This window comes from Ranitomeya variabilis, chromosome 4, assembly GCF_051348905.1.
Source record: "Ranitomeya variabilis isolate aRanVar5 chromosome 4, aRanVar5.hap1, whole genome shotgun sequence".
NCBI classification, from domain to species: domain Eukaryota; kingdom Metazoa; phylum Chordata; class Amphibia; order Anura; family Dendrobatidae; genus Ranitomeya; species Ranitomeya variabilis.
In genome coordinates this window covers 257,578,410-257,600,853 of record NC_135235.1, presented here as the reverse complement: position 1 = coordinate 257,600,853, position 22,444 = coordinate 257,578,410, and the positions used below count along the sequence as shown (strand labels likewise).

At 49.6% G+C, this 22,444-nt stretch overlaps 1 protein-coding gene across 1 annotated transcript; it reads right to left on the bottom strand.

Moving 5' to 3' along the window:
- Positions 1-878: 878 nt before the first annotated feature.
- TMEM201 (transmembrane protein 201) lies at positions 879-22,128 on the bottom strand. The gene is made up of 11 exons (XM_077249637.1): positions 21,882-22,128; positions 19,714-19,834; positions 17,083-17,277; positions 14,534-14,710; positions 13,962-14,311; positions 13,368-13,571; positions 3,223-3,440; positions 2,455-2,526; positions 2,095-2,352; positions 1,788-1,922; positions 879-1,320 (listed from the first exon to the last, which is right to left on the bottom strand). The coding sequence occupies exons 1-11, from the start codon at positions 21,974-21,976 to the stop codon at positions 1,232-1,234; spliced, it is 1,914 nt and encodes a 637-aa protein (XP_077105752.1). The 5' UTR covers positions 21,977-22,128; the 3' UTR covers positions 879-1,231.
- Positions 22,129-22,444: the final 316 nt, after the last annotated feature.

Genomic DNA, 22,444 nt, shown 5'->3' with positions numbered 1-22,444 from the left:
CATCTCCTGGTGTACTTGCCTATCTCCTGGTATCTGCTCCATACTCCGGCCACACTGCCGACAGACACCACTACCCTTCTTACCACAGCTCGCATTGATGTGCCATCCTGGATGAGATGCACTACTTGAGCATCTTCTGTAGGTTGTAAACCCCACCTCATGCTACTGTACAGTACCTCTGAGAGCAATGACAAAATGCAACAGTGTCCAAAAAGGATGGGAACAGAGAAATGGTCTGTGGTCACCCCTGCAGAACCACTCCTTTATAGGGGTTGTCTGTTCTATTTTCACAACAGAAGTAGAAATTGATTCACAATCGGTGTTACTTCACAACTGAACAGGCTGATTTCACCAAAGTGTGACTTACGTGGAGTTGCATTGTGGTGCTAAAGTGTTCCCTTTATTTTTTTGAGCAGTGTATGTAAGTTTGTGAAATGTTTTACTCTTCGGCCTTCTTTTATTTCATGAAAATTGAAAAGTTGATCAATCCTATTTTAAAACCGCCGAGTCAGATTGGGGGCGAACACATTATTGGTGGAACTTTACTGAAAAGAAAAGAAAAAATAATAAAATGAACCGGAGTGTAAGTTGTTACAAATGCAAATAGAAAACAATGAACATAGACCCTGCTGTAAGTAAAAGCAACAGTGCATGTAATAACATGGGGTGATATTTTGCACGGATACGGACTGACCCTCCAGTTTTTTTTCAGGTTTCTGCACTGAGTATAGGTAATGGCAAGCCCTCCATTTCTTGGAGCTGGACCTTACATTTATATTGCTGGGTATCCATTCAGGACCCCATCCTGCTCAGCCCTTATTCACATTGACACATGGTAAGGTTTTAATACTAGCGCTAAGGACACGATGACCAGAATATTACAAAACAAGATTTGTTTTTTTGTATTCGGACAACAACATCGGACGTAAAAACACAAAAACAAGATATTTACAGACCACCGAACTGTGACTAATAAAATCCACCTCTTCCACCCAGACGAAATCAGGACCCCCCCCGAAGTCACCTGCATCCCACCCCCGCAGGAACTGCCTGATAACACCCCCAGTCCAGGAAGAGAAGACCAATGATGTGGTGGAGTAGTCATCGCCCTGCCCAGGAGGCAGCAGAGAGCACCAGTGATGGGCAACACCAAGGAGGGGGAATGTCCAGAAGATCGGGCGGCATCGCCCTCCTGAGCACCAGATGAATCCAGGACGGAACGTGAGGTCTGTTATTTCTGGTAGAAGAAGACGATCATCACCAGGTTCATAGTGAAGCTCAGAACCAAAAAGACGCCGGTCAGCGACATCCCATCACAATCTGGGGACAAAACAGAGGCAAATAAGGGCCGGCGGCAAAATCAGGACCCGATCTGGAGAACTCTGCTTGGTAATATTAAAGGGATGCTCTAGGTTTAGGTTAAATCGTTGCATTTATGAAAATTTCTACAATTCCCTCTTATATTTTTTTTTAGTTTATCAGTTTTCAACATATTTGTTTGCTGGCAGTGAATGAGAACGATCGCTCTTCTATGCAGTGGGGATCCCATGTATACTGGGTGACCACCTCCCAATGCATCGCCTATAAGAGCGCTGGTCACGTATGCTATATTCCATAGGACTGGGAACCCCACTATTAGGGGGCTTGTTGAGACGTCCCAGACCCTGCAGGGAACATGCTGGATTATATAGAGGGGGCATGTACCCCCGGGGGGACGAGACCTCAGTGTATACTTTCACTAGCTCGCTCCTATGATAACAGAGCAGGGGATACAAGACGCCACTCACTTTTCCACTTGGATGGAGATTCCAGGAACGCTGTGGTGGAGTCCACCGGACAGGCAGAGGAATGAGAGGACTTGTCCATCTTGGGGGTGTGATGGCTGGAGATGCTGCCGGCTTCTGTCATCAGCTTCATGGTCTCTGAAGGGTGAAGAAACACAGTGAGGGTCAGAGAGAGCTGGAGAGGATGGTGAAGTAGTAGTCCTGGGGAGTGGTGTGCTGGCATCAGGTGATGGCACCCCCTACCCTGCCAGTATCTACTATTCTCAGATGAATCGTTCACATTCTTGTCCCTAAATAACCAGTCACGCACTTGGTGAGAACTTTGGCGTGAACTCATGAGATCCGAGGCTGCTGTCGGGCTGGTACAAGTCATCAAAGCTGGTCCGAGTCGGTGTCCTGTTCAGTGAGAGGCCGAGTTTTTGTCCTTGTAAGTTCAGACGAGCAGGGCTGATAATGGGACGTCTGTGGAACAAAGACCCGCAGCTGGAGATGGCCGAGCCAGCCACGGAGGGGGTAGGAGACGGCAGAGGCGACACCGCGCCACTCCCAGACAGGAGCGAGAAATAATCTGGAGAGGACAAGAGGAAGAGACATTGGGAAGTAAGTCTGCTTCTGGGTGACGTCTGTGCCCATGGCGGAACCACAGTGGATAAATCCACGACTCACTGACCTGATCCCGGAGACTCCTTATACACCGAAGCCCGAGAGGCCGGGCGGCTGCCGCTGAAGAGATACCCGGAATCTAGAAAACAGAGTGCAGGGCACGTCACCGTCTACCGCATCCGGGCACCGCCGAGGAGCAACAGCAACAGCCAAGCAGGGGCCCAGGAGCAAAGTAACTGTAAGACGGCAGCGGATCAGAGTACGATCAAGCTTCCTACCGATACATCTGATGGTCCAGAAAGTCCAATAATCCAGCATCAATGCTAGCAACCATTTCAGAATTATTGATTATTGATCTAAGGCGAATCTGGTCAACGTGTACAGAATCTCAGTCACAGTAAAGAAGGTAGCACCCAGGACCCTGAAATTCCCATCAAGGATCATCCTGTAAAAGGACCAATGGAACCAAGGGGATCCAAACCCAAATTAAGCTGTAGACAGCCAATCAGGAAAAGAGAAACTAAAGCAATGCAGATCACAAGGGGTTAATCAGGCTGCACAGACACTACAGGGTTAACATTCCGCCTCATTTCCTGTTTGTGGCCCCTGCACATTCCAGTCATTCCACCCAATGTAGTGGCAATAGCAGGAGGGGCCCCGGAGCCAGAACAAGGAGACCATTACCGCTGTGCAGCCGAAACCAGATGGATAGGATTAATGTCCCCCAATAGCGGCATCTGCACGATCCCCCCCAATATCAAGGCTACGAAAGCTGCATACGATTATCCCCCTGAATAATCTCATTTCCACCCATTAACCTATAGGAGCGAGTTACCTGCCCGCGCCAAGGAGGGGATGGTGCCTAGAGACAAGGCTCGGTTCAGACGTCCGGGCAGAGACGACGGCGAAGCTTTGCGCTCGGAGCGATAGGACTGGTGGCTGAGCAGGTGCAGGAGACCCGGAGGGGTGGACAGCAATGGGGTCGGCTGGTCCGGGAGAACTATACTGCCGTTCATGAGTCCGAATGAAGGCACCGAGTCCCCGGAGAGATACCTGTAGAAGGAAGGAGCACACGGCTGAGCCCTGCGGGCGATCACAGTTGGTGCTCGGAAAGTACTATGGATGTGGGAGGAGCTAGAGGCGACAGACATTCCGCTGAAAGTTTCCCATAGAACCTTACAAGCACCAACTGTCACTCTCAGTAATGACAATTTTTTGCTTTACTTAATACAGTTTTTTTTACATCAGAATTGAGAGTGAAAGATCAGTCCAGGTGGAGAAAGCAGCGGGTTTCTGTATTTTGTATTTTCATGTATATTATTGATTTAAGGGAGAAATTAAAAAATATAAATAAAGACGGTTACCTCTTTAAATGGGCATCCAGCCTTCTATAAATGCATCTTAAATCTGTATATAATATTCAGCAACTTTATAATTTAACCCATTGTTCCCCTTGTCAGTGAATGGAAACTTCCTACACCCTGGAGACCTCCTCTGCCGGCCACCTGTACCTGTAGCAGGGGTCTCGCTCCTCGGCTACAGAGGTGTCCGGCTGGAGGAGTGTAATTTGTATTGTCTCACGAGACCGGATACAAGTGAAGGAAAGCTTTAGAAGATGTGAGAACCGGGCCGGCGCGTTCCCATTCACTGCCAGCAAGCAGGAAAAGAAACCCCAGCAAAGTCATGTCTGCCCCAACGGCACCTGTCTGATAGCAGCTGACGTGCCCACATGTGCCAGGATCTGGGGGACCGCCGCTGCCCGACTACACACCCCCTTAGATCTAGCACATGTGTCGGTGCAGCTGCTTCATTACAGAGAGGCCATTGTAAGGATGAAACCAGCGACAGGCGGCGCCCAAGTCTATGGCCGGGACTCTCATTCTGGGAGCATCCTTACAGAAGAAATATGGACTCAAGGGCAATAAAATGGGACAAATCTTCCCTGATCATGACCAGGTCGTGGATATCAGGCTGGGGTATAAGTTTATAAAAAGTTTTTTTGTTTTTTTTTTTTGCATGGGGACAAAGTCTCGGGCGTGTACACCATCTGTAAATGACTTTCTGGAGTAGAAACCAAGTTTTTGAGAAGCAGTTGGAGCGTTTCCTCTCAGCAGAGTCTATGTGCACAAGCCCAAGCTCACACGTTTCGTTTTTTTCTTAATGAAAATTTTAAACTGCATTTTACAATAAAAGCAAAAGCTGAGATTTCAGAAGTCACACACACGTTGTTTATTTTCCCCTGACTAAACTTGGAGACTGCAGCATGTGACTTCGTTCAGTGGTTTTTCACCCATAGAAAGCAGTGAGGAAGTGCAAAAATACAGCAAAAAACGCAGGTGTCAGGTTTTACTGCTTTTTTTGTGTGCAGAAAACTCCGGAAGTTGCACCTCTTTTTTTTTTTTTTTGGGGGGGGGGGGGAAGGAGGAAGCACTAAACCTTATCAGTGTGCACAAGACCACAAGACACAAATGCAGGCACAAATGCAAGCAAGAGCAGGTTTTGCCTGCAAGAAAAAAAAAAAAAAAAAAGCACGTGTGAACACAGGCCTATTGCAGGGTCGTCACAGTGCGAGGTTAGAGCCTCTGGCCGGGAACAACAATTTTGATTCCCTGGCAGCAAAACAGCCATTTTGAAAATGATGAACTGAAATAAATATATATTATACAGAGATCAGGATACAGTGAGAGCAGACGCTCCCTGTGGGGTGAGCCAGGAGCTGCTCTAAGTATTCTGCTGAAGATCAAGATATTTTGGATGGGGAAAGAGGACAATAGAACAAAGGCAGATATAAATATATATATTATACTTTTCTCTTAGCCCTGCAATTGCACACGTCACCTCTTTGCACTCCACACCTTCCATGTGATTCATCTTCAGCAAACCTGGGATGTGAAGCTTTATACTGCCAGAGCCAAGATAGGTGGGGAGGACACTGGCTTCATGCTGGGCGTTGTAGAGGGACAGCACAGGGGAATTGGGCACAGCAGGGATGGGCATGTCAGGAGCAGCGAGGAAAGCTTCAATGGAGCCTTACGATTCCACCAGTGGTGGTCCCCGCATTCATCCATGGAAGTCTTATCGTGGGGACGTCACAAGCCCACCTGGTCGGTCCGGATACAGCACAATTTAAGTGATGAAGACGACCAGACATGAAGCTGCATACCTGGAAGGAGACCTGGCCCAAACCCCAACATTCATGCTATAATGTGTAAAGAGTGCAGACCCCCCACCCCAGAGACCCTAAACTGTTGGAAGAATGGAACTTTAGTGACTGCTGTGAGGACAGGTCTGGGGGCTATGGTGGATTTAACGCTTTGTCCTCCTGGTCGGGAGCATTGCTCTGCAGGACAAAGTTGATGATATTCTAGCATCACATCAGGAGGAATACCCCTATAGTGGGGAAACTAATGACATGATACACTGAAGATGGAAGATTCCTAGCATCGCTCCAGCCATGAGCTGCGCAGGGAACCCGTCAGTATGGAGCTGCCGGTCCCAGCACAGCCGTGTCCGGGGCGCCGCAGCGATCAGTGGATCAGGATCCATAATGTAGCAACCATAACAGTGTTCCATTCAGCAGAGGCCGGAGAAATACTTGGGTCGGAGGATTACAGGACTCGATTGCAATTTTTTCTTCATCAGATTTTAGGTAACCCAATCACTGGACCCCAACAGAAAGCGCGTGTGCGATGTGTGCAGATGAATGGACGGTGACAAACATGAAAAGTGCAAGAGCGGAGAGCAGGTCATCAGCTCGCTGGCCATTTATTTAACAAAACATCAGCTGCGGGAACGAGTACAAAGAAATCGTTCACATCATAATCATAAAGAACAGGAAATAACATGGTGTACAGCAATGAGAGAAGGACGAGCATCACAGGAGCAGACGGCGAGCTGCACAGGAGGAAGCCAGGCACAAAGCAACATGGATCGTACAGAAAAGAATGACAACAAAAATCACAGAAAAGCAATGAAACGTCAAGGCCCGATGATCAGTGGACATGAAGAGCCCAAGGTCACCCACCGCCGGTCGGACCCTAGTGAGGATGGATCAGGGTCACCCACAGCCAGCCAGACCCTAGCGAGGCTGGACCAGGGTCACCCACCGCCGGTCGGACCCTAGTGAGGCTGGACCAGGGTCACCCACCGCTGGCCGGACCCTAGCGAGGCTGGACCAGGGTCACCCACCGCCGGCCGGACCATAGCGAGGCTGGACCAGGGTCACGCACAGCCAGCCGGACCCTAGCAAGGCTGGGCCAGGGTCACCCACCACCGGCCGGATCCTAGCGAGGCTGGGCCAGGGTAACCCACCACCGGCCGGACCCAAGCACTAGGGCGCCAATGATCTACATTGAAGCTTGCAGATCTTAACGATTACACCATAATCATCATTTGCTTTTTGCAAGAGTCGCTCATAGAAAATGATTTTGTCACTTATGGAAGGGCAGATGGTCTCCCTTACGACTGCATGTGGAGGCACTAAAGGGGTCTACCACCTTCATGGTGGTCTCATCTCTCCTGTCACTTTAGTAAATACTTGTGCCCCCCATGCAATAACCATTCTGGAGCATTTTTCCTCATCCCTCTGGATTGTGTTGTTCTTTTCCAAGTTATTCCTCCTAGAAATTTATGAGTAAGCCTGCTTTCACACTAACGTCGTACGACGCACGTCGCAATGCGTCGTTTTGGAAAAAAGCCGCATCCTGCAAAATTGCTTGCAGGATGCGTTTTTTTCTCTCCATAGACTTGCATTAACGACGCATTGCCACACGTTGCATCCGTCGTGCGACGGATGCGTCAGACCGTCGGCACAAAAAAGTTACATGTAACGTTTTTTGGTGCGTCGTGTCCGCCTTTTCCGACCGAGCATGTGCGGCCAGAACTCCGCCCCCGCCTCCCCGGACATCACAATGGGGCAGCGGATGCGTTGAAAAACTGCATCCGCTGCCCCCGTTGTGTTTTTTTGGCACAGTATGCGTTGGTACATCGTCACATCGCATTGCGACGTGCGTCGTACGACGCTAGTGTGAAAGTAGCCTAACTGAACACCGGGTGTCATCTGCTCAGTGTGAGGGGCACGGTCCATCCGAAAACACATCAGCACGGACTGGACAAGATTTACACGTTAACACCCAGATCTCAATTAATTCAAACATTTATAAGGGTAAGTTCACACAGGGCGTTTTGTTTTCTCAGCTTTTTTTCTGCAGCAAAACCTGATCTCTTGGCAGGAAAGAAGCTGCAAAAAATAAATAAAGCATGTATTCCTTGCATTTTTAAGCTTTAGTTGTGGCATTCTAGATTTGTCTATCGTGCAAGCTGATAAAGTTTAGTGTTGGGAAAAAAAAAAAAAAAAAAAAAGTCCTATTCTGTAGAATCAGGTTTTGGCACAAAAATGCATCAAAACCTGATACCTGCGTTTTTGGTGTGTTTTTCACCATCCATTCATTTCATTGAGTGAAAGTGAAAAAGAAAAAAAAAAAAAAAAAAAAACCAAGCATGAAAACCGCTGAAAGAAGTGACAGGCCCCACTGTGCAGAAACCATGCAAAGGACAAAATCCTGAGACAAAAAAACCCCGAGACAAAAAAACCCCAAAAAACTGTGCATGAGATTTTTGAAATCTCAGACTTTGCTGGTACTGTAAAACACAGCTAAAAATTTTGCATTAAAAAAAAAAAAAAAAAAAAAAAACTGCAGAAACACCCAGTGTGAACTTTGCCTAAGAGGAACAACACATGACAGCTTTGTACACAAGAACCATCCATAATTATATATATATTAGTGTAAAATGACCCCAAAACATTCACAAACAAATCACTGATATTTTGTGGTGCCGCCCGCTGGACCTACAAGGCAGAAGCTGGAATGTCCCCGTTCTCTCATACATGTATATGTTCGCATGTTCGCTGAGGAGGGCAGCAGAGGATTTTTTATGCTGCAAAAGACAATTTTTTTACAAAAAAAAAAAAAATTATGACTGCAGAGCATAGATGCTGGAGACACATCATGTAACAGGGCCATAATGACATAAGCAGAAAAAAAGCCTGCACTCATGCAGTGGCGGCGTGTCCGCTGCACTCATGCAGTGGCGGCGTGTCCGCTGCACTCATGCAGTGGCGGCGTGTCCGCTGCACTCATGCAGTGGCGGCGTGTCCGCTGCACTCATGCAGTGGCGGCGTGTCCGCTGCACTCATGCAGTGGCGGCGTGTCCGCTGCACTCATGCAGTGGCGGCGTGTCCGCTGCACTCATGCAGTGGCGGCGTGTCCGCTGCACTCATGCAGTGGCGGCGTGTCCGCTGCACTCATGCAGTGGCGGCGTGTCCGCTGCACTCATGCAGTGGCGGCGTGTCCGCTGCACTCATGCAGTGGCGGCGTGTCCGCTGCACTCATGCAGTGGCGGCGTGTCCGCTGCACTCATGCAGTGGCGGCGTGTCCGCTGCACTCATGCAGTGGCGGCGTGTCCGCTGCACTCATGCAGTGGCGGCGTGTCCGCTGCACTCATGCAGTGGCGGCGTGTCCGCTGCACTCATGCAGTGGCGGCGTGTCCGCTGCACTCATGCAGTGGCGGCGTGTCCGCTGCACTCATGCAGTGGCGGCGTGTCCGCTGCACTCATGCAGTGGCGGCGTGTCCGCTGCACTCATGCAGTGGCGGCGTGTCCGCTGCACTCATGCAGTGGCGGCGTGTCCGCTGCACTCATGCAGTGGCGGCGTGTCCGCTGCACTCATGCAGTGGCGGCGTGTCCGCTGCACTCATGCAGTGGCGGCGTGTCCGCTGCACTCATGCAGTGGCGGCGTGTCCGCTGCACTCATGCAGTGGCGGCGTGTCCGCTGCACTCATGCAGTGGCGGCGTGTCCGCTGCACTCATGCAGTGGCGGCGTGTCCGCTGCACTCATGCAGTGGCGGCGTGTCCGCTGCACTCATGCAGTGGCGGCGTGTCCGCTGCACTCATGCAGTGGCGGCGTGTCCGCTGCACTCATGCAGTGGCGGCGTGTCCGCTGCACTCATGCAGTGGCGGCGTGTCCGCTGCACTCATGCAGTGGCGGCGTGTCCGCTGCACTCATGCAGTGGCGGCGTGTCCGCTGCACTCATGCAGTGGCGGCGTGTCCGCTGCACTCATGCAGTGGCGGCGTGTCCGCTGCACTCATGCAGTGGCGGCGTGTCCGCTGCACTCATGCAGTGGCGGCGTGTCCGCTGCACTCATGCAGTGGCGGCGTGTCCGCTGCACTCATGCAGTGGCGGCGTGTCCGCTGCACTCATGCAGTGGCGGCGTGTCCGCTGCACTCATGCAGTGGCGGCGTGTCCGCTGCACTCATGCAGTGGCGGCGTGTAACGGCGGGGGAGCACAGGGGCAAAACACTGATGCAACAGCTACTAGCAGATAGAGTTCAGCGAGTATTTTCAGAATCAGTCGCCAAATCCGAATTTGCCATATTCGCGCTATATTAGTGCGCTATTCCTGCCGAATGTACCTTTTTATGATCGGTCCCGAACACATTTATTCATTTCTACTCCCACTGACTCCAATGACGGTTGGCCAATATTGCAAAACCAAATATTCGCCGACGATCATAATTCGTGATACCAGGAATAAGACCCGAATGGTCGAAACGCGTCGGTTTGGACCCCATTTTTGTGATGCATGTAGCCCAACATTGGTTTTAAAATATGTCCCCAATAAAATTGATGTTTTATTCCATGAAAGCCCACGCTGGAGATTTTTCTCTTTTCACTATTTGCTATGGACAAAGCGTGGACGAATATTGGATTTCTTCTGAGACTGGCGAGCTGACTTTTCCCATTTTTTCCCTATCCTCAATGTATGCAACAATCATAACTGGAACCGAATTTTGAAAAATTCGCTCAGCTCTACTTACAAACCTACTGACTCATGGAGGGGCGGCTGTATAGTATTAGGGTACTGTCACACTAAACGATTTACCAACGATCACGACCAGCGATACGACCTGGCTGTGATCGTTGGTAAGTGGTTGTGTGGTCGCTGGGGAGCTGTCACACAGTCAGCTCTCCAGCGACCAACGATGCCGAAGTCCCCGGGTAACCAGGGTAAACATCGGGTTACTAAGCGCAGGGCCGCGCTTAGTAACCCGATGTTTACCGTGGTTACCAGCGTAAAAGTAAAAAAAAAAAAAAAAAAAAAAACAGTACATACTCACATTCTGGTGTCTGTCCCCCGGCGTTCTGCTTCTCTCCACTGTGTCTGCCAGCCGGAAAGCACAGCGGTGACGTCACCGCTGTGCTCGCTTTCCGGCCGGCGCTCACAGTGCAGAGAAGCAGAACGCCGGGGGACAGACACCGGAATTTGAGTATGTACTGTTTGTTTTTTTTTTTTACTTTTACGCTGGTAACCAGGGTAAACATCGGGTTACTAAGCGCGGCCCTGCGCTTAGTAACCCGATGTTTACCCTGGTTACAAGCGAATGCATCGCTGGATCGCTGTCACACACAACGATCCAGAGATGACAGCGGGAGATCCAGCGACGAAAGAAAGTTCCAAACGATCTGCTACGACGTACGATTCTCAGCAGGATCCCTGATCGCTGCTGTGTGTCAGACACAGCGATATTGTATGGATATCGCTGGAACGTCACGGATCGTACCGTCGTAGCGATCAAAGTGCCACTGTGTGACAGTATCCTTAATCATGCACCCAGATGGGGGTCATCTATAGGCTGTAAGCCACTGTGCACTACACATACCTGTGAGACCGGCGTCCAATACAAGCTCCATCAGCCCCTCCATGAGTCGGCAGGTTAGGGACATGTCCTTAAAGGCCTCTGTAGCCTCCTACTTAGGGTGGTCCGGATGGACGGTTCCCTTTGTTTCGCCTTTATAACTGGTGCAGGTGGTCATTATTATTGGTGGAGGTTACAATTTAGATTTGGAGCGGCCGGTGCAGAGCAAGACACCAGGACAGCGGAGCGGCCACACACCTATACTGTGCTGCACACAACATATAAAAACCACACAAAAATATTATATAAATCACACCGCCCGCTACGCCCCAACCTCACCTCCTCCAGAGGGCTAGTATTCATTAGTTGTGCTTTATGTGCGCACGGATCAACACAAAAACAATCACAGTCACAACACTGTTAATAGAAAAATATCACACTGGTATAATCCCAGGATCTACACATCACCGACCAATGCGGCAAAGCCGAGAGCAGGACGTGATATCTCGCCCCAGAGCTCACACTCACCAACAGCAGGGCGTGATATCTCGCCCAGGAACTCACACTCGCACAGAGCAGGACGTGATATCTTGCCCCGGAGCTCACACTCACCAGCAGCAGGGTCACTTTAGAGGGACAATTTTAATAAATAACATTTAAGTGCGTTTCAACTTCAAATCACCAACATTTCTAATTTTTCAATTCCTGATCACCTTTTCCCCAGAACTCTGCTGCGCTGACCCTCTGCTATTCCTCCTGGAAATGTATAACTGTATGTTACCATTTCCTTCTGTCTTTATAGGCCAAGAACGGTCAGGACTGATCGGGCAGTGTCAGAGCAAGATCAGATGGCCGTATAGATCGGAGCAAGATTAGAACACAGTGGACGGACTGGCCGGCGGTTACCCGGACCCGAGTGTGGCACCTGCACAGAAATACATGAAGCCGTCACACTTGGGAGAGCCGCCGGCCAGAATGTGCACCGCTTTCCAATCTAGATCCGATTTACACGGCCGTATGACGAACCCTTAGATTGAGTGCAAACATGGTTAAAACTTCGCCCACTCATGGTGGTTAATGGTGAGAAAATGTTGGCATCCACCAGGTGGCCATCAGCCATCACAGAAGGTCAGATTGTCCTCTAGAGAATGGCCGGTCGAGCCTATCTGACCAGGAGAGAAGGTCAGACACTAATTTATACGTAGAATAACAGAAGGTCGACACAGCAGACTTCTAAGAAAAAGATTCCGTAGAACGAATTTTCTGGGAAATGGAGCCAATTACTTGAACCACCTACTTTTAAGGGTCCTCACTAAAAAGACCCCCATGATCCCAATGTTATACAGATGGAGGGGACTGAACCTTTCTTTCCAATCCAGAGTCCACAAGTCACCACCCAACTCCGGCCCAAGAGTCACACTAATATAATGTGTGACTCAACCGCAAGAGCGCCAACTGCAGGCAAGATAAAGGGATGGCACCACACCGCTAATATTCAGTAAGTGTCGCCAGTGTGAACTATGTGCTACAATCTAATCACTAAAAACAATTATAAAATAGAAGTCACCGATCGGCAGATATTGTTTCATCATTAGACGTCTAGCACCTATGAAACCAACACCTTCAGTACAAAGTACGGCCGGTGTCCAAACTTCTGGACCATTGCCGTTTTTATATCCAGTCAATCAATAAATTTGGCATCCCAGTGCCTGAACCATTACGAGCCTATGGGCATTTCGCTATAGTTCCATAAAATTACATAATTTAGAAATTAACACTATGCCCCCCACCCTTGAAGCCTCCCATAAAGTTAGACTGGCGTTTAATAATTTATGGTCTTCGGTCCACATGTATAACATGATCATACAGGGTACCATAAAGGGGTATTACACCCCAAACATCGCTAGTGTAATACTTAGGTGTTTTTTTTCTAAGGGGAAGCCCAACATTCCCCAAAAAAAATAAAATAAAAAAAAAAAATCTTAGGAGCAACATTTCTCAAAGCCATAAGGACTTCATTATTTATGTGAAGGTCTGACACTGCGGACTTTTTATACAAAAGTACCAAGATGTCTACAGTGGCAGATCCTCCGTGTAGTGTTACTGGTGGCTACCAATTGGCTACAATCATATCATGCAGCCAGTTGGAAGAGACCGATTAGTAAAGAAAAGGACCTGTTCTACTTGTAGACGGTATAGAATAAACACGCAGCATCTAACAGGTCCTCAATGGTAATGACAGGACATTCACTCCGGTCCCACGGCTTATTTTTCTGGCTCTGACCTTCGAGAACGCTGTCTTCGTTGACCAATCGCTTTCTTTGTTGCCATCGCAGAGGTGAGACCGACCAGGCAACACAAGGAGGTGGTGCCAAGCTTAACCGTATTCATCCAGCTCGGAAAGTCCTTCAGAAAAAATAACTCTGATAGGTAGAAGCTTGTCACTAGGACCCAGAGGAATGAGGCAAATACATCAACACGTCGCATCCTGAAAAAAATAAATAAAATACATTTTATAAAATTTCAGTTATTGAAGCATAAATGACATTCTACAGTTTAAAAAACCTATAGCTTTTTAAAGGAAAGAACAAAGATTGTCATAATTGCAATGTGGGGCCAATGTCCGTGCCCATCACAGTACCTAAAAAAAGTAAAACTTTAAATACAAATAAGTATTCTCATTAACCAATTCATGTAACACAGAGAAACATGACACTGCTATTTATTTTTTTTTAAGATAAGCTGTGCCAGGAAAACTTAGGTAGCCGTAGTCGGTCATAATACAATGAAGGTTCTGATAAAACTGGCTATTGAGAAGCATAACCAATGGTTAAACATTTCACTTACTGCAATGTTATGGTTTATGAAAAGAACTGACCTAGGACGTCCGGCAAGGAACATGGCAAAGACGCAAGTTAGAAGGCCGAGGACCGCCAAGTCGATCTGATGATTGTGTCCGAAACGCCAAGCCTCATTCAGATTTTTCAGTGTATGCTCAGGGAGAACGCCAATGACCTTCTGGATGAAAGTTGGACTCCCAGCATCTGCCGGCTGAGACTCGTTCCTGAGCTCAGCCGTTAAATTTGTAGAGTCCTTATGGGAGGGAGAGAAAAGGTCCCCCTTACCCAACCGGGTCATGGACACGAGGAAGACGCAACTCAGGAATGCAAAGCAGCGGAGGAGAATGACCTTGGCAGGAATCCGAATGAATGAAGAATTTGAAGAACTCTGAAAAAAATAAACAAACAAGGACAGATATGAAGCTGGGAACTCACGATGCAAATCCCTAATATCTCCTGTTAACAAGGTTTCAGGCTCTACAGGCAGAAAGAGCAGAAAAGTTGTCGGATCCTCAGGTTTTTTGCATCCTTGACAACTGGACTGTAGATAAACTATACAGCAACAGATTCCAATGACAAACACTTTTAACTACCCAGCCACGGCGCTTACCTGTACATAACCCTTATCCAGCTCTCGCCGCTTGAACTGTTGGTTCAGCATGATGGCCCGCAGCTGGCGGTTTTGGTACTTGATATAACTTTCTATAGCGGTTTGGCACGGCCGGCAGAGCTTGTACATCTGTTCCAGGTGGTGCTTGTAGAGCTCAATCTCCTCGTCATACTGCTCCTAGGGAAAATAAGGGACAAAGCACCATGAGGCGCAATCTCTAAATGCAGAACTTCTTACAGAGCGCCTGGGGTGAACGTGGTGGTGGCGCAGAACATTCTGTCGGAGGGGTTGTGAAGCCTTTACAGACAGTTGGTGCTGGTTTTCTACACTTATGAGCCACTTCTCTTCCCCTGCCTCAACATACACTCTGAAGAACAGCTAAAACCAGTCTCGTCAGCTCACTGATGGATCAGATTACAGCTGGTCATCAAATTTGAGAAAAGAAAGTTGAAGAGCTGTTGCTTTCTAGTATGCGTTTATCTTTACCCAGAGCTGGATTCACAGCTACACTGCGCAGTACAGTGATCTTCATTCTGCTGTCGCTTCTGATCACAAGCTACATAGAGCCAAAAATTCCTCATGTCTGTCTATGGGAGACATTATAGTAGGAAGTCTCTACCCACTAGTTCAGAAAACCCGGCAGAGTGAAAATAAAATGCAGGATACAAATCATATAATGATAAGAAAGTGTACACAGCATATTTTAACAAAATGACAGGTATTCAAAGCTTTTATTTAAAAAAAAACAAACAAAAAAACAACCTACGTTTGCAGTAATCATACTTATAGCACCAACCTGCGGAAGAAATTTACCGTAGTATATACTCGAGTATAAGCCGAGATTTTCAGCCCCCCAAAAAATGGGCTGAAAGTGCCCCTCTCGGCTTATACTCGAGTCATGGAAGGCGGGGTGGGGAGAGGGTCGGCGAGTGAGGGGGAGCGACGACGGTCACATACTCACCTGCTCCTGGCGCTTCTGACGCGGTCCCTGCATGTCTCATGGTCTCCGGCGCCTTCTTCCTCTGTTCAGCGGTCACGTGATACCGCTCATTAAAGTAATGAATATGGACCCCACTCCCATAGGAGTGGAGCCGCATATTCATTACTGTAATGAGCGGTACCAGTGACAGCTGAACAAAGGAAGAAGCTGCCGCTCCGGAGACCATCTGTCCGGGAGAAGCTGCCAGGGACCGCGCCGGGAGCAGGTGAGTATGTCGTATTCACCTGTCATAAATTTCACAAGCCATTATGCTACTCACATTTCATGCATCGCACATTTCCTTGCTTTAGCACAAGTAAATTTTGAGTGCAGCCATTGATCTATTTGCTATATGACTTTTTTGGTTATGCACCAGTTCAGACTAGATTGCTGTTCGGTCAGTTTTCTTATATTTACTATGTACTATTTTTTCTGATTTGAACGCCCCGCCCTTCACCATGCTGTGAAGGGCGGGGCGTTCAAATCAGAAAAACGCCCCGCCCTTCAGATCAGTTGGTTCTGAGCTTCCTATAAAAGCAGGCTTTACCATGTTATTAGCCATAGGTAAGTGTTCACACTAGGCAGTCAGCTCAGGTACCCATCCGTTTTGAGATTACCTTGACGTTTGGTGGACGGGCTCACAACTTTTGGCCAAATCTTGTGCTAAGAATCTCATGTGTTTTTTCATAAATTTCACAAGCCATTATGCTACTCACATTTCATGTATCGCACATTTCCTTACTTTAGCACAAGTAAATTTTGAGTGCAGCCATTGATCTATTTGCTGTATTCACCTGTCCCTCATTCCACCAACGCTCCGTCTTCCGCATCCTCTGCAGTGACTGTTCAGGTCAGAGGGCACGATGACTTATCAGTGTGCGCGCCGCCCTCTGCCTGAACAGTCACTGCGGAGAGACGGGACGCTGAGGAGCAGCGACGAGAGGAAAGTATGTCATTTTTTTATTTTTTTTTTATTGCAGCAGCATTATATGTGGCACATTGTTATATGGAGCATCTTATGGGGCCATAAAGAACGGTATGGAGCATTATATGGGGCATATTTGTATGTGGAGGATCTATGGGGCCATAATGAACTGTATGGAGCATTATATGGGGCATATTTGTATATAGAGCATTATATGGGGCATATTTTAATATGGAGCATCTTATGGGGCCCATCAATCTTTATGGAGCATTATATGGGGCTCCTGATTCAATATGGATATTCAAAAACACTTAACCTACTGATAGATACCAATAAAAGTAAAATTAATTGAGCTATTTTTACTTTTGACATTTACCGGTAGCTGCTGCATTTCCCACCCTAGGCTTATACTCGAGTCTTTAAGCTTTCCCAGTTTTTTGTGGCAAAATTAGGGGGGGGGAGGGTCGGCTTATACTCGAGTATATACAGTAATATTTCTACTCCAAAACTTACTAATTTCAGAAGATACAAATACAGAAGAGATAATTAATTTGCCATTTTTATCGGATATTGTTGCGTAAACAATATATTTGGTCTTTGGTAAAATAAATGCTGGATTTATAGCATTCTGCGCCCATCACCTACCTCCTCTCGGGGCAGGAATGACGCCAGCTGCTTGATCTTGGTGCTCTGGTTGTTGTTGCACTTCTTGCACAGCAGGAGGCCGCAGTTCACCCATTGCTGCGGCTTCGTGGATTCGGCGATCGTGCTCCCGCCGGACACCAGGTGGTTCAGGTGTTCGCTGTGTTGTGCCGGAATCGGTTTATTGTAGTCGCCGTTCTGCAATCAGACAGAACCGGAGCATTGTGGTTACAGGCTGGGGAAGAAGAGGGGAACTAGTAGTTCTCACAGCTGGAGGTTTGTTACAATTCCATCTAGTCTCCACTTTTTGGAACTACCAGGACACGAGGAGCTTTCCCCACAGGTGTCCCGTGCCACGACTAATAGTAGCAAACCCTCAGCTGTGAGAAGTCTTTGGTCTGTACAAGTTTCCAGCCTTTCTTCATTTACTACGATTCCTGCAGGTAACAGACGCCAGGTCTAAATGGTCTATGGCTGCTCTGTGATGTCTGCATGAAACCTAAACCCATAAAATTCTTTAATGATTCACAAGAAAGATAAAAGGGGGTTAAAGACTCGTAAACGCCGCACGAGGCCACGATAAGGGCGAGGCCACGATAAGGGCGTGGACACTTCTGCAGCCCTCTCTTGTATGGATCCAATGCAACTGCAGTAATAATCAGAAACAACTCTGCAAATAGTCAAAACAACATGTGTGTGTATACAGCCCCAGTGCAGACCTATGCATCGCCATGGTTACCGCCTCGTGTTACGAGAGTGGGTGCAGGAGTCACACATGGGCCCTGGAGCCTAAGGGGGCCCAAATGGTTCCTGTTGCCCCTACAAGACTAATGCTAATAGAGACTTGTAATATTTGGGCTCTTGTTTTGCATTGGGATCCACGAACTTGAAATCACACCACATCGCCCCCCTGACCGCAGGACCCTCAATTTACAGCTCAGCTGCAGGCACTACACGTCTCATCTTCCTCACAGCTCCCTGCCTCATCCTCTCTTCCCGCATTGGGTAAATGAAACAAAGCCAGTAAGCGGCTTCACGGACATCGCTGCCGGATCCAAGATTAACCCTTACTGCAAATGTGTGTAACTGTCCGGGGGTCCGCATGTGTGGAAGGGGCTCAGGAGCAGTGAATGCCAGAAGTGTGAGGGTATGTGCACACGTAGAATGGTCCACTGCGAATTTTTCCGCAGCGGATTTGATAAATCCGCAGGGCAAAACCGCCGCGGTTTTTCCTGTGGATTTATGGCGGTTTCTATTGTGGATTCCGCTGCGGGTTTACACCTGCAGTTTTCTATTGGAGCAGTTGTAAACCCGCAGCGGAATCCGCACAAAGAATTGACATGCTGCGCAATGTAAACCGCTGCGTTTCCGCGCAGTTTTTTCCGCAGCATGTGCACTGCGGATTTCGTTTCCCATAGGTTTACATTATACTGTAAATGCATGGGAAACTGCTGCGGATCCGCAGCGTGCGCACATACCTTTATACAGTTGGCGTCTTGCTCTGACAGCAGCAGTTGGGAGTTCTGATCGCTGCTGTTAACCCATTTAAATGCTGCTGTCCGTGTCTAACAGCGTCGGTTAAATGGCGCAGCTGCAAATGCTCGTGCGTACCGGCTGACTCCAGCCTCTACAACATGGCACCAAGAGGTATAGAGGCGGCCGACTCCAGCCTCTACTACATGGAACCAACGGGTATAGAGGCGTCTGACGCCGGCCTCTACAACTCGGCACCGACGGGTATAGAGGAGGCCGACTCTGGCCTCTACAACTCGGCACCGACGGGTATAGAGGAGGCCGACTCCGGCCTCTACAACTCGGCACCGACGGGTATAGAGGAGGCCGACTCCGGCCTCTACAACTCGGCACCGACGGGTATAGAGGCCGGAGGACTACTGATGGTCCCAGTTGCAGCAATCCGTTACTACTTTGGTGCCCGGTGTGAGACTCGTAAAAGATCACAATCAGTCCCTCATACTGTGATACTGTGGAATTACATCTATAGTATAAGCGATTCAAGATTTATGGAAACTTTAAAGTAACGTATAAAATATATAAAGTGAGAACTCAAACTAATCCCGTTAAAAAAAGAAAACCTTTTCGCTCTATCAAAATTTAAAGTGAATCTGTCCGGTAACTGCCATAAACAGACAAAAAAAAAAAGCAGCCGGGTTTTGTTCTTAAGCCGTTTCATCCCACTAGTATTTTTTTTTCAGTCCATTCCATGATAAACCATATGTTGTCCTTTGAAACTATGGCTCGTCCCCTCCCCCCCCCCAAAAAAAAAAAACCCAATAAAGTTTTGGCCCTTGGAAGAAGGGAAGGAGAAAAGAAAAACAAAAATCAGTTGAGACAAAGAGGATATTTAACAAGCACAACAACTGGCTGGGAATAAAGCGGCCCCCAGTCCAGAAGCTTGTGCAGGGTACTAGCATGGTACGCCCCCGTCCCATCAGTCCTCAAAGAGCTGCGTGTGAAGGGGGCTGGCCGACATATGGTAATGAGCAATGGGCCGTACATATTAAGGGGAGCAGACGCCCTTGTGCGCCCAAACACAGCTAGAAAGAGAGGGGCCGGTAACGCAGGACTCCGCGGCCCCTCTTACAGGGGTACAGCCAACACGCTGGCCGTTCTCACCTCTTGGAAGCCGTTGTACTGCTCGCAGTTGGGGCAGTCCCAGCAGTTTCGGTTGCCATAAGGCACCACGGAGTTCTGGCTGCAGAACCAGCAATTCACATTCAGGTGGGTCGGAGGTTTCCTGCAAAACAGAACAAAACTCATCATGTATCGTCGCCATTCACTATGGGGCCAACCAGTTACAGCCCGGGGAACCCCCAAGAGTTATACACTGATCATATGACTCAGGCCCCCACTACCCACCGGCGCTCCAGCGCCCACGGGGTCTGACCAAGTATAATGAAAGTGTCTTGAACATGACTGTACCCCCCACAAGGAAACAAGGCTTCTAGTGCCACACGTGGGACGGGCGACGACACGCGGATGCACAACACGCTCAGGGTCTGACAGTGCGGACGGTCATCACAGCACACACTGGAGGAAACCAGAAGACATTGGGATTTAGCCGCAGATGTGACAAGAGGAAAAAAATCTATAAATCAGTCAGCCGGATCCTGCAGATTGCGGGGTGAGCGTCCCCTCATCTCTGCCGGACACTTGTGCGGCAGCAGCTGTCAGACCCCCGTCCCTACACCGCCCCCCAGAAAACAAAGATGTTGTCAGGACGTCCCCGGCCGAGACACCACAACAGCTGGAGGCACAGACACTGGAGCGGCCATCCTGTAAGAAGTGGGAGGAGGAAGCGCTGGCGTATGGGGGGCTTCACTGCTAAAGCCCCCGCCACACTAAGCGAGGTCGCTAGCGAGATCGCTGCTGAGTCACAAGTTTTGTGATGCAACAGCGACCTCAGTAGCGATCTCGCTATGTGTGACACGTACCAGCGACCCGGCCCCTGCTGTGAGATCGCTGGTCGTGTTGGAATGGCCTGGACCTTTTTTTGATCGTTGAGGTCCCGCTGGGTAGCACACATCGCTGTGTTTGACACCTTACCAACGACCTCGTTGACTACAACGTCACACAGGACGTCCCTCGTCGAGGTCTGAATCGTCATAATAGCTGCCATGTGACAGGGTCACAACGACCAACGACATCGTTGTACAGGTCGCCGCATCGCTGCTGCGTCGTTGGGAAGATCTCACTGTTTGACATCTCACCAGCGACCACATAGCGACGCAGCAACGATCCCTGACAGGTCGTATCGTTGTCGGGATCGCTTTAGCGTCGCTAAGTGTGACGGGGCCTTAACACCATACCTGGGGATGAGACCACGGAGGGGGGCACAGGGTTGACAGAGGACCCCAGAAACAAACTGAGCCCCCCAAATACCTCTAAGGCTATGTTCACACTTTGCGGTTTTTGCTGCAGATCAGCTGCAGATTTGACGCTGCGGATCCGCAGCAGTTTTCCATGCAGGGTACAGTACAATGTTACCCTATGGAAAACAAAAACCGCTGTGCCCACTTTGCGGAAAATCCCTTTAAAAACCGCGCGGAATTGCTGCGGAAAAAAAGAAGGAGCATGTCACTTCTTTCTGCGGATACCGCAGCAGTTTTCAACATGCACCAATAGGAAAGTGCTGTTGAAAACCCGCAGGAAAATCCGCAGGGAAAACCGCAGCAAAATCTGCAAAGTGTGAACATGCCCTAACAGGGTATGTCCTGGGCAGGAGGAGTGTCCCCCAGATAATCCATTATCCCCCCCCCCCATATACCCCATTATCCAAGACAGCAGTGACGGCCCCCGGTATATCGCTCCGTGCGGACCCCCCGTATATCCCTCAGTGCGGACACCCCGTATATCCCTCAGTGCGGACCCCCCGTATATCCCTCAGTGCGGACCCCCCGTATATCCCTCCGTGCGGACACCCCGTATATCCCTCAGTGCGGACCCCCCGTATATCCCTCAGTGCGGACCCCCCGTATATCCCTCAGTGTGGACCCCCCGTATATCCCTCCGTGCGGACACCGGTATGTCGCTCCCTGCGGCCCCCCATATATCCCTCAGTGCGGCCCCCCCGGTATATCCCTCCGTGCGGACCCCCGTATATTCCTCAGTGCGGACCCCCGTATATCCCTCCGTGAAGCCCCGTCTCCTCACACTGACCCCCCGCTCCCCAGAGCTCACTCACTGCCGGCAGTCACTCCCCGGCGCCTCCTGTCACTCCGCTCCAGCACAGCTCGGGTTAATATCCCCTCCCCCCTCACAAAGCCCCACCGCCCCGCGCTCACCTCCGTAGCAGGCGGTACAGCAGCAGCCCGGTGGCCCCGGCAGCAGCGGTCACGCCGGCCAAAGGCAGCAGCGGTAGCGCGGTCCAGTCCTCCATGCGGTGCCGGATCCGGACCTTCCTCTCCGGTGCTCCGCGCCGTCTGTGTGGCCCGTCCTCCTACTGCCGACCAATAACACGACTCCGTCTTCAAACCCGGGCTGCAAAACCACGCCCACACTCACAACCCCGCCAATCACAGGGGCGGGAACGGCGTTGGTGGGCGGGCTTAGAATTTGGCGCACACGTGGGCGGTGCCGTCCTCCGGGGGCGTCAGTCGTGAAAGGCCGAGATCGTGCGGGCGGTCCGGGGAGGGGGCGGTGACTCTCATGGTCGTGCGGGCCCGGTGACTCATCCGCGGGGCTGGGGACGCCCCGGCACGGCCACAGTTAACAGCCGGGAGTTTACGAGCGGTTACTCTCGCATTCCTTTACTTCGGCATGAATGGGACAGATCGCTCCGGATTATCAGTGTCCGGATTCCTGGTAAATAAATCCCTGTGCGACTTTCCACTGGATCCCAGGGGTG

Coding starts and splice junctions, on each gene's coding strand:
- TMEM201 (XM_077249637.1), bottom strand. CDS start 21,976: ATGGAGGACTGGACCGCGCTACCGCTGCTGCCTTTGGCCGGCGTGACC. Junction 13,572..13,961: donor TTCCTTGCCGGACGTCCTAG/GTCAGTTCTTTT, acceptor TATTTTTTTCAG/GATGCGACGTGTTGATGTAT. Junction 1,923..2,094: donor CACGCCAAAGTTCTCACCAA/GTGCGTGACTGG, acceptor TTCACCCTTCAG/AGACCATGAAGCTGATGACA.